At 40.2% G+C, this 14,290-nt stretch overlaps 1 protein-coding gene across 1 annotated transcript in view; it reads left to right on the plus strand.

The window, feature by feature from the left end:
* The window catches only part of ephb4a (eph receptor B4a), a 45,747-nt gene that overhangs the window by 22,407 nt on the left and 9,050 nt on the right, over nucleotides 1-14,290 (plus strand). The window contains exons 2-6 of the mRNA XM_042498650.1: nucleotides 971-1,041; nucleotides 3,664-3,945; nucleotides 6,785-7,175; nucleotides 11,012-11,164; nucleotides 13,885-14,220. Coding sequence (XP_042354584.1) covers nucleotides 971-1,041; nucleotides 3,664-3,945; nucleotides 6,785-7,175; nucleotides 11,012-11,164; nucleotides 13,885-14,220 — 1,233 coding nt within the window. The remainder of the gene's footprint in view (nucleotides 1-970; nucleotides 1,042-3,663; nucleotides 3,946-6,784; nucleotides 7,176-11,011; nucleotides 11,165-13,884; nucleotides 14,221-14,290) is intronic.

Below are 14,290 nucleotides of genomic sequence, written 5' to 3' on the forward strand. Positions count from 1 at the left end.
TGTATTAGTGTGGTTATGGCACACCAGGCTTTACTGTTGAGCCTTATATCGGGAGCCTAATTCAACAAAACATCTTAATAACCCCAATGATAAACTCACGCTGAAACCCCCATTTCCTCCAGCATCCATTTTCATGCAAGTGCTCGCCTTGATCATGGCACACCGGAGAGCCGCATTAAATCCTGTTTATTGGTAAAACCAAACTGCCTCACCCTTGAGATGAGCTTCTGTGGGGAACACGTAGGGCTCTAAAAAGCGGTCTGTGACACAAACCCCATCCCATCAGTATGAATACTAGTCACAATTCAGCAGAGACAATCTGCCAAGACAGCTGGAAGGGAGAAAGATGTCCTCACATGAAAAGAAGTCCCTTCACCCTAACCTTACTCTACACCAAGTTGCATGGTCCTGGATTTTATTGGGATACTGAATCATAGCAGAACTGCTCAGATTGTTTGTGAGCCGGCAGCAGCCTGCCCCTCAAAAGATTACAAAAAATCAATTCTATTGTAATCACAGATCGTGACTGGAAGGGCTTAAATCTTTATATTCGTGCGTCTGTGAGTGTGTGTAAGTCTGGCTTGTTCTCTTGTTCCAACTACTTGTCCCTACTCTCTGTGGACAAAGGCAGACTCCTTTCAGGAGGTTTAGTGTGACCACAGGCATGGTGTGTCGCCGGGAACACAAGGGACGTGGGGGGAATAGAAACAAACATGAGAAGAAAGACAATTTTAGGGTAGTGGGAATGTTTTTCTGTGGATGTAATTGACTGGTGAAACTCCATCTTCTACCGTAATCCCAGTGTAAGCCATGGCTGATACTTGGCAGAGAGCTTGGGACTCGGAATATGTTCTCGCTTTGATTTTAAATTCACTTGTGTGTTTCTCTGAATGTAAATGAGTCTTATACGTGTCATTTTTTATATTTCCCGCTGTGAGTGATATTAAGGTTTTGATCTGTTTTTCCACAGAGGTCCTGATGAACACTAAGACAGAGACGTCTGATCTCAAATGGACCATCTTCTCACACGCCAAACCCGAGGTATGTAACCCCCAGCCTTACCATGTTATCTGTATTTCTAACACAGACCTTGTGGTGACGGGGGGGATTTTTGGCTTCCAGCTGTTCCTTTGTTACTTTGGCTATAAAAGAGCTCCTTATATGGCAGGTAACTGACAGAATAAAGGAAACGCCAGAGCGAATGTGGGATTCAAAGTACATTGAAAGCAGATGCTTTGATATATCCCATCAACCTTGGAGTCGGAGTCACTGGCTGCCCACAATTTTGAATACTGCTGCCAGAAAAAGACATATTTGTAATTTGATCAACTGAGTAGTGGTTGCTAGGGTATTTTTGCCAACAGCGTCAGTGACCAAAAACTGCTCAACTTGCTGATGTCTCAGAAGGAAAATGGTAACAGTGATGTTGGCAAGGAGGCTTCTGGAACCGGACAGAAATATTCAACAAATGTGTCTGCGCTTTTGATTAAGATGCAAAGGAAAGCAGGCCGACGGTCTCTAAATAGTTTGCACAGCCATTATCATTTGAAGCCATTCATCAAAAGCTTTGCATTGTCAAAAATACGTCAGGATTGTGTTTTATAACACTAACTTAAAGAGTGTAAAAACGTGATTTAGTCAGTAATGACAGGCAGCAGTGCTGAGACGCCATGAGCTGTTTGCATCAAAATTACTGGTATGAAAATTCAGCTAATATATGGTTATTTATTTTTAGCATGAAAGGATTGTGAGATATTTGTGGCAACTTCTGTCAGATATAAATAGTGGCTTCTTCATTTCAAAAATACTGTAACATCATTTCTTACTGTTCATTGTTGCATAAAGGACACTAAAATAAAGTTTATATTCACATTTAACTTTCAGTTTTAGATAAAAAAAAACCCCAAACAAAACAAAAACAAATTAAGGAAACCCAGAAAGGGTGCCTTAAAATTATAATAATCCTGTAACATTTTTGATATGTAATTATAATAGTTTTAAATATAGTTTTTCCTTAGTTTTTTCTTTTTCCCTATACAGTTTTCTCTTGCTTTTTTGAAATAATCATTTAAATCTACTAATTTATTTCAATTTGTAGAACACAATTACCAAGTGACTCATTGCCTTAACACCCATGTTTTTGAAAGAAATCGCACCAATTTGCCGAGTGTTCAAATGTTTAATTCTAGTGAAAGGCTTCTGAAAGCAGCACAAGAAAAGTGATGTTGATCCAGGTTTCAGAGGGTTTATGGATAGCACTTTGGAAAGTGGTGTGAAAGCTCAAACTGAATGGAGCAATGGACAAAAAGAAAAGGCCTCTTGTATTTCACGACATTCCATGTTTTTTGGCTTTTTTTTTCTTTCTAAAAAAATGTCATTAAAAAAAATTTAAATTACTGGTCAGTGGGTATTGGGCTATCAAAAGCAAAATTAGCCAAAACAGATGTCTCTAGAGTTGATCTATTTCTTAAAATCATCTGCATAATTTTTGGGTTTAACACTGATGTGTATAAAACCTCAGTTGCAAACTCAAATCTTGTGTGAACGGCGAGAACATGGTAGTAACCTTGATATGCGTATTAACAAATGCTGAATGCATGTGTTTGCATAAACACAGTTTGTCTGTGAATGAGTTAATTTAACCGGCTCAGAGCTCTGCACTAAAAGGAAACATATGGCCCATATGTCCTGCAGTATGTATACATCTGTACATTTCTACACCTCTGATTTGCTTTCAGAAACCCCATTTGTACCAATTTCTTTCAAATGATTTTTGTCAAATCCAGATGAGCCCTGTGGGATGTTTAGTGCATCTTCATCACAGAAAACATTTTGTTCGCAGAAATATGTGCTGCCAAAAGTCCATAGTATTTATTTTTTTGGGATTAAAAGGGAAATTCTCCCCTCCGAGAAATTCAAACCTGGCTCTCAGTGCTCTGCTGCTCTGTAATTCATTCAGACCAGTATTCTGCCTCACTCAACACATCATCTGCAAATGGATTTTTAAAGATTTACATATTTACATAACTGAATTTCTGAGCCTCAAGTTCAGCAAATCTGCTAAATTCTGCCCTGAGTATGTTAATTTCTTGCTTGTTTCCCGCTCTTGGGAACATGGTGATGGTGAACATGTTTGCTGTTGACTCAGAAGTCAAACATTAAAGCCTTTTTTCTGTTGCATTTGGCTCCCCAACAAATGTAGATTTCTGTGGCGGGTTTTGCTTCATACATATTTGTGATATCCCCCTCTGTATTCTTGTATTTTATTCTAAAAGTGTGTTTGAAGGGTGAAATCTGTGTCTGTCTCGGATGCTGTGTGCAGCAGTGTGCTCTGTTTGACAAGTGAGACTTGTATTCCCACTAGCTGGGCTGCGGCTCAGCAGGAGGAATGATTTAACAACCCAGATTCAAATTTGGGCTGGATCTAAATCCACAGCAGGCCAGATCTCTCCCAGGGGCCTCTGACAGGTGCAGTGCAGCAGAGGGCCAACAAAGGATCGTAACATTATTATGATGAATAGCACTTTTTATGTGACCAATTTCATAAAGACTCCAGTGAAAGTCTTTACAGGAGAATTAAAAAATTTTTCACAAGTTTTCTGGGTCAGATGTCATTTTAACTCGCACCCCCTGACAACCCTTTGTTCTCCTCTTTGCTCTCAGTGGGAGGAAGTAAGCGGTTTAGATGAGGAGAACAACAGCGTTAGGACCTATCAGATCTGTCAGACTGACAGCTCATCCAGCCATTGGCTGCGCAGCGGCTTCATCCAGCGACGAGGAGCGTCTCAGGTTTACGTGGAGCTGCGTTTTACAATGATGGAGTGTTCCTCCAGGAGTACCCACCACCGCAGCTGTAAGGAGACTTTTAACCTTTACTACTACCAGGCAGACTCCAATGAGGCCACATCCTCTTACCCGCCCTGGATGGAGAACCCATACACCAAGGTACGTCCGCACCCACGCTCTGATCGTATATGCCAGTTAGTTGCAAAAGTTTTTGATCATGTACGTTTTTAGAAAAGGACACTTTGAGGTTGTTTGAGGTATAATTTTTGAAATAACATCTGGTATTGATTTTTTTTTTTGCAATAACAAAGACACAGAGACACAGGGATGACATACAGACAGGGATGGGTGCAGGTTCATTACATACAGAAAATCAAAGTAGAGGGATTATTTCCTCTTTTTTTTCTTTCTCAAAAAACTTTTTTTTTTTAGTTCACAATGTAAAAAAAAATGTATATATGTGTGTCTTTGTATTTATACCTGGTATTGAATTTTAATGAACATATTGGAAATCTGCATTAAACAGTTACTCCACCAATTTTACATATAAAGATCAATTTAATTGTCATGGCTAGTATCACCGAGCCTGTTTAAAGATAGATTATGTAGGACTTTCTTTTTTTCTTTCTTTCCTTTCTATTAATTCATTAAAAAAAAGTTTCTCACTCAGAAATCATCCTGCTCTATCATCACTTATAACCCACTCTCAGTGCGTGGCCGTGTATTTTGTAGTCACCAGGTGCCAGACTGTAAGCATCAAGCATCTAAGAGGCACAGCGCAGAAAAAACCTAAATATAGCAAGGCGAAACGCCAAACAAGAGTGAATCTCTTACCAATCTCTTACTTTTACTTTCGCCAGCAAGCATGTTTTTACAAACAGCAGCTGACAATTCTGCATAGCATACCTGTAATATGTTATTTTGCTGTGGAGAAACTTTTTTCACAGCTAAGAACATAATTAACCAGAAGGGCACACGGAGAGCGCAGACCTCTGCCAAGGCCAAATATGTTGTCTCGCATTAACAAAAGTGAAAATAATTTGTGTATCTGCCCTGTAATTCTGATTCTCTCCAAAATTTAATGAGTCCCTCCGTGGCCCATGCCCTTCAACCAAGTTTCAGGAAAAACGGGCCAGTGGTTTTTCTGTAATCTGCTGACAAACAAACCAAACTAAAAAAAATAAACTCTTTGGTAAAGGTAACAGTAGAGCGTTAACTAACAAACAATTTAAGAAAATAATGCTATTGTGAATAAGGTTGTGTGTATTTTAATGTTGTCTCTATCTTAATGTGTTTCAGTGTTTTCTATTTTATTATTTCTTATAACTTAAGTAAAGTGTCCTCGGAAAGCACTCTATAAATAAAATGTATTATCATTATTTATTTTCATGATTAATTAATTAAAAGTTTAGTTTAGAAAAAAAATGTGTTCACAGTTTCTCAGCCTACAGTGATGCCTTTAATTAGCGTGTTTTATCTTTCCACACGACCGAAAACATATTCAATTGACTGATATATATATGACCAAAAAAAGGCCTCAGATTCGAGAAGCTGGGAACATGAAGTCGTTTGCATTTTACTTGAAAAGATTCATCGAAAACAAATCAATAAAGATAGTTGCCAATTAATTTTCTGTCAGTTGACTAACTGATTAATTTACTTATTGCTTCAGCTTATTATTTCTAATTAAAATGTAACCTTTTAAATTACATTCAAGATAACCTGGACAACATCATCAGTGTTATTTTGAACTGAATGTGAAAAGTGATGCTTTTAACAGAAAGCCAATATGCTACACAGTGGGGATGTGGAGTTTAAAAAGTTATAGGCATTTATCATCCAAGGAGGGCCCATGGAAATAAGTTATTGAATTGCAATATGGTAAGTGTAGAATCCAGTTTTATCCATCCTGGGACCAAAAGTATGTTTAAAGTTTTGGCCTCTGCTGCATCAAATTTCAGTTTCTCCCGAGAACCCCCTATGGAAGCACAACACTAAATCGCTCAAGTTTCCTTTTCATTGCATTTGAGAGAAAAAAAAACACATTCAGAAAGAAGAAACAGCAGTGTATAATTTCCAAATTATTGAAGAGTGTGACTTGGAAAAAAAAAACCAAAACACTATTTAAAATCAAAGTTCTTTGATTCCCTTTATCAATAATAGTGAATCTCTCCAAAACTAGAGCTTTCTTGACCACATTTCATAAAGGACTTAACTATGTATGACGTATGTGTATTGTACTGAAAATGACTGCTGACAATTTTCCAAAGCATACCTACGTTTATAGATCGATCTGTTATGTGCAGTTGGCTTCCATTCAATTTTTTACGGTCCATCAGTGTGCAGAGACCATAAACCCCCGTTGATTTAGTTATGTATGTATAACAGTCGACATTTAATCGCTTTTAGTTTTCGTCCAAGTTATGTTATCATCTCATGGGAGCGAGTACAGTTTTGAAAACTCTCCTCCTCGGTGCATTAAATCTGTTTCACAACCTGCATGTTTGTTTATCTCCTGGCTTTCATTTTCCACACGCATAGCTTGCGAGTGAAGTGCTTTTTCGGCATCTCATTGTCAACCCTCAGATGTTGTGGCGTCCTTGAACGTGCCGCCAAAGAGAGGTTTCAAAATAGTGCCTGCTCCTCCTCGACTTCATTACCACTTAATAATGTAACTTTGACAGAAAAATAAAAGTGATGAAATGTTCGCTGTGATGAAATTACCTTTCTCCCGTGCGAGTTTTCAAGTCCTTGCAAGTTTGAGCTTCAAAGCACACTGTAACAAATGGGGAAACAATGGCTGCCAGGAAGCTAGGAAATCAATCTTAAATCACAGTGGTATGCTTTGGAAAATGTTCAATAATGTAAAGCATATGTGGTGTCTAGTTAATGGGCTAAAATGGCTAAAACATGCACAGCCTGGTCCTTTTTAAGACTGAATCCTGTGTGCTGGAACGGGGCCATTACATAAGATCCTTTCTCTTTCTTCCTGTCCTAGGTGGACACAGTGGCTGCGGACTTTCTACTGAGGAAGGGCGGGGAGCGGAAATTCAATGTGAAGACCTTAAGACTCGGCCCCCTATCTAAGAGAGGCTTCTACTTGGCGTTCCAGGCTCAGGGTGCCTGCATGGCCCTGCTGTCCGTCAGGGTGTTCTTCAAAAAGTGTCCCCCCCTGGTCAGTGCTTTGTCCTCTTTCCCCGAGACAGTTCCCCGCACTCTGGTGCAAGAGGCGCAGGGTGAGTGTGTGGAGCACGCTGCCCAGCAGGGACCTCGACCTCGGCCGCCTAAGCTCTTCTGCGGGGAAGACGGCCAGTGGGTGGGCCAGCCGACGACCTCCTGCGCCTGCCTCCCGGGATACGAGCCCGCTGAAGGACACACTAGATGCACAGGTAAGAAGGAGGAGGCCACAAGTGTGTATATAGACTCCACCCGCATAGGCAGCAGAGCAGGCAGACTAAACAAGCAAACAATGGTGAGATGAGGGTGGGGTTCACCGAGGAGCAGAGAAACGAGAGACGGAGGAAGTTAATGAGGCAGGGGAACTTCTGTTACACGGAGTGGACAGAGAGAGGTCAGATGGAGCGGCGCTTATCTCCGATTGGAAGAGCAGGGTCACAGGCTTACCGCTGTGACAACTCACGGTTCAGCTAAGCTAGAAGGAGCACAGGAGGACTGCAGAGGTGAGAGGAGCGAGAGCAGGGGGGGAACGCTCGGGGTAAAGATCATATCACTTTGAGAACATCAAAGCGAAGCAGACAAAAAAAGAAGGAAGAGGCAGGAGGATTCTCTCAGGAGCTGTGCTGCAGCTCCGTCTAATGAGTCCAATTAACAAGCCTCGTGCATGAACACCCCCCTGACACGCACGCTCTCTCACACATACTGCATCATACTGAGGCGGAGAAATGTTCAGCTCTGAAAACACGAGAAGAAATGCTACATTTTCTCCCGAAAATGCGCAGTTGCACCCGCGTGTGTTTGAAGGTACGATTCAGTTTGATCTCTGTGGGAGGTATAATGATTTCTCATAACAAAAAATAATTTCCGACATTTTAGCTGCTGGTGAAGTGGGGTTGGCATTTCCAGCGTTCTGTCACTGAAGAGAGCTGTGAGGAAGAAACACTCACCAGACCATAAAGGGAAATTGCCTTTTATAACAAGATTGAACAGTTAATTTGCTTCGTAGGCTGGTCACTTCAGAGAATGCAATTGGCCTCTCATTTTAAAATTGAATTACTCCAGCTGTAATGCCATTATCTCCCATAGACAATACATACATTTTAAGGGTCAAACAACCCTTTAACGTAAAACTTACGAATGCTGTCATGTTGATTTAGTGTTATAGAGGAGCTTGATTAGAATATTTAAACCCCGTCTTTGAAGTAAAGCTCCAGCAGGCTATAAATACTGCTACATGGGAGGGGTGTGTTTCCCCATGTGCCAGAATACTGTAGCTTTACCAGTGTTACATAAGATGACGCCCTGGATGCTCCCAAATAGATTTTGAGTTACAACAAATGTTAGCAGCCCGTCAACAAACTCCAGAAATGATTCATGCCAGCGTTCATATTTAAAACAAACAAAGCCAAAGTGAAAATTTGTGAGTATTACTTTTTATATTAGTATTTATTCCAGACCCTTTTAGTCAGAAAAAATAACCAGAAGAAAACAATCACTCACATTAGCACTTGAAGCGGTGCTGAACATTCTTACAGCTGAAGTCATTAAAAAACATTGTTTAGTGAACAATAGTAACAGGCTGTTGTCAGGAAGTGTCATTTGTATTATCTGTTGGGATCAAAATAAGAGCTCAAAAGCACCCAGGTTGGTTTCAAATCCTGTCTTATCATAACCACTTTCATTTAATTTATAGACCATATATTTCAGCAACCTTTAACAGGTGAGACATGCATCAGCACTCAATGCATTTCACACATGCGGGAAATTCCAGCAGGCAAAATGTCAGTCGGAAAGAGAGTGTGTTGACCCTTTTAACAATGCTCCACTCGGTGTGAAAGTTTATTGTTTTATTCCTCTCACTCAGCAGCTGGAGTTGCATTTCAACTGCCACACTGTTATTGTAAACACTTCAGTGACCATATGTGGCATACCAGGGTGACGGCACATTACAAAGTTTATGTGTGTGTGTGTGTGTGTGTTTAATTTATTTTATTTTATTTCATTTTTATTTGATCAATTGATTTTAAGACCTATTATGGTCATTTTTACATTCCCACTTGTATTTTGGGTTTTTGCTAGAATACATTCCCACTCTCTAATGTTCTAAAAAAAAAAAAATATTTTTGTCAAACTGTCTGTGCTGGAATACTTATATTCACTCTCTGTTTGAAACACTGAGTTTCAGAATCTGTCTCTTTAAGCCCACTCACGTAAAAGCCCATTCCCCACCGATTGGTCAGCATTTCCAAGTTTTCTGTATCTCAACGTCTCTGTGCTCATTGCAGTCGGGGCAATGGCTGTAATGAAGAATGAGATCACTTTTACAGAAAAAAATCACCAATGAAAGCTTCTAAACACAAGCTGACATTTTCCAGTAGGAATATAATCCAAAATCAGGGATGAAGAGCAACGTCAACAACCAAGATTACATGTTTCCCTGACTTTAGCATGTAGCTACATGTAGCAGTGTAAGCTATATCAACATTTGCCGTAGCGTGCCTGGAGCAGATGACCATATGTTAAGAAATCCAGCACACTATGATGTCATACTGTGGCCAGAGTTGAAAAAAAGTGTTGTAAACAGAGTGTTCAGAATGACAGGAAACCTCGAGTTTTTGCTCACAGGGACTACTTTTACATATGTTCACCTCATTATTAAAGATTTAATATCAATGTTGTCTGGCACAAACTTCATATTTCCTCATCTCACCATTTTAAAAAGCTTATGACTAAACCTCCATTGGATCATTTTAAAAACACAATGTTTTTTCTAATTCGTGTAAAATAGCAATTTTGGAGATAGGAGGTTTACACCCGACAGCAGCAGCATAAACATCCTTCATTGTAACACTATATAGAAGACACAAAATATGAGAAAGCATGATCGGTTTCTTTTACAAGGGAACTATGACCATTTTCAAAGTGTTTGAATTATTCTTATGGTCTAACACAGTCCAAAAATATGAGTAAATGCGAACAACTCTCCCAAATTCAAAAACTAGAGTGCTAAAACTCAGATTTGTGATGTCATTGGGTGTAAAGTTTGGAGCTGCTCCATCGACGATGAATGGTAAAAGATGTTCTAGATGACATTGAGAACAGCCAGGAGAATGTCCCATTTTCTGTTTCACAACTGAGAAGTCTACAACAGAATAAAGCTCATTTGGTTTTAAAAAGAAAACCAACAATCTGTGGGTCCACAAAATCAGGCTCCCAGTCATTGTCTGTTAAACAGCTCCAGACTTTATACCCAGTGGAATTACAAGTTCGAGACATAATTCTCTGGTTTGTGGCTTTGAGAGAGTAGCTCATGCTCACAAATATGGATTGAACTTTACGAGGCAATGGACATAACCTATTGGAGTTATGAATTTAGGTCGTGTTCCCCTTTAATAACATTCTAAGTCTATAATATATAAATGTCAGATAGTAATACATTTGCTGTAAAATATAAAACAGAAAAGCAGTGAATCCTCAGATTTGAGAAGCTGAAACCGGAGAAGGTTTGGCCTTTTCCAACCTATTGGCAAAATTGTTGTCAATTGATTTTCTGTCAGTCAACTCATAGATTGTCCAACTAATCCTTTCAGCACGAGTTCAGGCTCATTTCGCTGTTTCTTTACATTTTGAATGCCACAGTGCTGTTTTTGGTTTCAGTGATGAGTATTTGGGCCGATAAATGAAGGCCGTTTTTTGTATGGACACATGCTGACTCTGTTATTCAGATATGGTCAGGTGAAGTCAATCATAAGCCGTACGCCAATGACAGACCAGCTTAAACACCAAACTGGCTATTACTGTCAGCATCATTGCTGTGATTGTCCTCAGTTTATGGCCGCCATTACATGGTTCTGTCTGTCAATCTGTAACCATCTGGCACCTTAGTACCCTGAAAAAGACACAACAATGTATTTGCAAATTCAGTTTGACCCAGGTCTGTGTGGGACACAGTGGGTGTGAAGATTTGCTGCAGTGTTGTGAAGTATTCACAGGCCATGTCCAGAATCAGAAATCCTCCTCATTTGTTCTCCCCTCCTGTCCTCCCCAGGCTGTCCTGTGGGTCAGTTCAAGTCAGCTGCAGAGGGACAGTGCAGAACCTGTCCAGAAAACAGCCGCGCTGAAAACGGAGGGACATCTGTGTGTGAGTGTCGCCCTGGACACTTTCGTGCAGAGTCTGACACTCCCGACACGCCGTGCAGTAGTAAGTATTCAGAAAACAGTCCTTATGCACGAATCCAAATGCAAATGTGGAGGTGCTAAGCAACACAAGCATACACTCACTTGTTTTCTCTCTATCTTCCCCTGCTCTTCCTTACTTTGTTTTTTACCGACTCCTGTGCTTTTCTTTTTTTTTTTCTTTCCCCTCTGGTGTCACTTAGCCAAACTCCTCTAATCTGCTTTGTGTCCTTTGTCCCGCTACCGGCCATTGAGATGCATGTCTTTTGTGACAGGTTGTTGGGGGTAGGGCTTCCACTCTTAAGTGGAGTGGGCATTGATGGTCTCAAGTGACACCTCCATGCAGATTTAGGAATTTCAATTCAGCTATAAGTTGGATGTGTGAATGGGAGGGACCTTTTAATTAGGTGTACTCTTTTTGAATGGCCTTAAAGAGGATGTGAAACAATGTGAAACACAATCAGGCTGTTGACAGTCCTGTTCTCTGCAGGTGTGATATCAATGCCAACCAAAATTTTAACATCCACCAATTTTATTATTACTGATAACTTTAATTACAAAGGGTTTATCTTAATTATGAATCACTTAATTAGTCCATTCCTATTATATATTCTGTTATTGTACTGGATTGCCTTTGCAGTTCTGTATATCACTTATATTTTCAATTTGTATGTAAAATTACAAACCAGCTGCACAATCCGTAAATCATGCAGACCTTTCCAACTGAAAACAAGAGTCTGACATTACTGTGACAGCCTTGGTGATTTTAACGAAGTGGATTCTGGTTGTAAAATCATAAAATGCATCATCCTTATTCCCAAATGTTGAATTCAGATTTCATTCGCACCCAGATTGTCTATGATGCTGCTGCCCCACTTGGGTTTCCAATGAGAACACTATTAGCACTTAAGTTAGCTGCAGGCTCAGTGACAAAGCTCCGTCTCCTTGGCAGGAACAGAAACTCATTCACAGTGGCTGAGTGCTATTGCTGTTTAGTTATGCTTGGCTTGAGGCAATAGCTATCTTCTTGCAATTTTCAGACGGTGATCATTATCATCCAGTTTTAGACAAACGTAATTGCACCAGTTAAATTCTGCAACACATATGCTCCTGCTGCGACGCAAAGCCACTGCTGGAGCATTGTTCTGCTTCAAGACGACATGAGCAGACTGAATAAAATGTCTAAAGCACGCACGGGAAAACCTAAACAAATGGTCTGTGTGGGTCATAGAAAGGTAAAGCTGCAGAAAAATGGCACAGAAGAGATTATAATTTGATTTGATAGAGACATTTTAAACGTTATGAAATGTGAATGAAATGTGATGACATTTTTGACCGATCAATGTGCAGTATTTCGAGGATGACTTCTGGTGCTTTCCCTGTGTTAAGAAACAAGAAAAGACAACATTTAAGGACACAGTGTGGCATTTTGGAGAAATTTTCATATTTGATTTCTTTAGAATTCTTAAGAGATCAATACCACTGTCCAGTGTCTGTATGATAAATATGAAAGCTACAGCTAACAGACAATTAGCTTAGCTTAGCACAAAAACTGAAATTGGGGAAACAACTTGCCTGTCTCTGCTTAATGCTGGTTCATACTGGAGGGGAGGCGCCACAAAGCATGCTGATTTTTGCGTAGAGCGCTGCTAGCTTCCTTTTGGCATCAAGTGTTTCATCACTTTTTTCTGCAAGGATGAAATGAATTTGGCAAGAAAACACATTGATAATTGATTTCAAAGGATATAAAGCACTCATTATATATTATGGATGATTTCATTCTTATAAATTAGTTGATAAGAGTTTTAATTTACTTCGAACTGTCTTTGGATACTTGGATACATCAAATTGTTTTTCATGTTTTCTTTATCCTTTGATTTTATGACTTGCCTGTTTTATATCACTTCCCCGTGAACCACTTTGTAGCACTGTTTTTGAAAAGTGCTCTATAAAAAAACATGATTATTATCATATTATTTCAAATTTTTTATTATTTTAGAATATGCACTCCATGATACTTTCCACATATTTGTCTAGTGTCTACACAGCGAGTAAGAGAGGCTGGCTGACAACAAAACACACACAAGCAGACTGAGACAGAGCTGTGTGTGTGTGTGTGTGTGTGTGTGTGTGTGTGATTAGAAAAGAGCAAAGGAGCAGAATCGCTTCCTGACCCACTTGGAGAAATGCGTTTATGGTGTTAATGGTGAGGCAACCGATCCAGACTGCTGACGTGACAATTGTCATATAAGGGCGCTTTTGTTTTCAGTGTGAACATGACATGAAGTTGTCTAATGTTATATCTCATTTGTTTAATCTGTACAGAAAACTACTTGTAACAACATTTATTCGTGTTGGGTGTCTGACTATTTCTTGGCAGGGAGCAGTGATTTCCTAGAGTCTCCTCTGGTTGCATGGCAACCTCACAAGGACGATAAGTCTTGGAAGTCTCTGCACCAGGCCAAAAAATAGTCCCACACATAAACCCAAAATTTTACCTTTGAAAAGAACCAGGTTATTTGTGGTCTTAATGCTAAATTAAGCTAACAGGTGCTCATGTAGCTTCATATTTAGTGTACAGATATGCAAATAGTATCAAACTTTTCATTTCACTCTCAGCAAGAAAGAGTGCGTATTCCCCAAAATGTTAAGTACAAGAGCTTGAAGGTCATTATTCTGCTGATTTCCAGTTTTTACAACATAGGGAATGCCAAATCAGTTTAACTTTTTTTTTTGTCACTGTAGAACCTCCCTCGGCGCCACGCAGCATTGTCACCCAGATCAACGACACCACGCTCAGTCTGGAGTGGAATGAGCCTCTTGACAGCGGTGGCCGAACAGACCTGAGCTATGCCGTCAGATGCTCTGTGTGCAGGTCACCAAAGGGGCCGTGCCTGTCCTGCGGAGACAGCGTCAGCTACCGGCCCACGCAGCACGGCCTGCTGGGACGCAGGGTGGAGGTGTGGGGCCTGCTGCCTCACACCACATACACCTTCACAATCCAGGCTCTTAACGGGGTGTCTCAGGTCAGCAGCAAGGAGCCTAACAGCGAAAGTGTCAACATCACCACAAGCCATGACGGTAAGAGAGAGAGGTGGAGGGGAGGAGGTAGAAAGGTACGAATAGTGCGAATTACATGCGGTATTTATAA

This window comes from Plectropomus leopardus, chromosome 13, assembly GCF_008729295.1.
Source record: "Plectropomus leopardus isolate mb chromosome 13, YSFRI_Pleo_2.0, whole genome shotgun sequence".
NCBI classification, from domain to species: Eukaryota; Metazoa; Chordata; class Actinopteri; order Perciformes; family Serranidae; genus Plectropomus; species Plectropomus leopardus.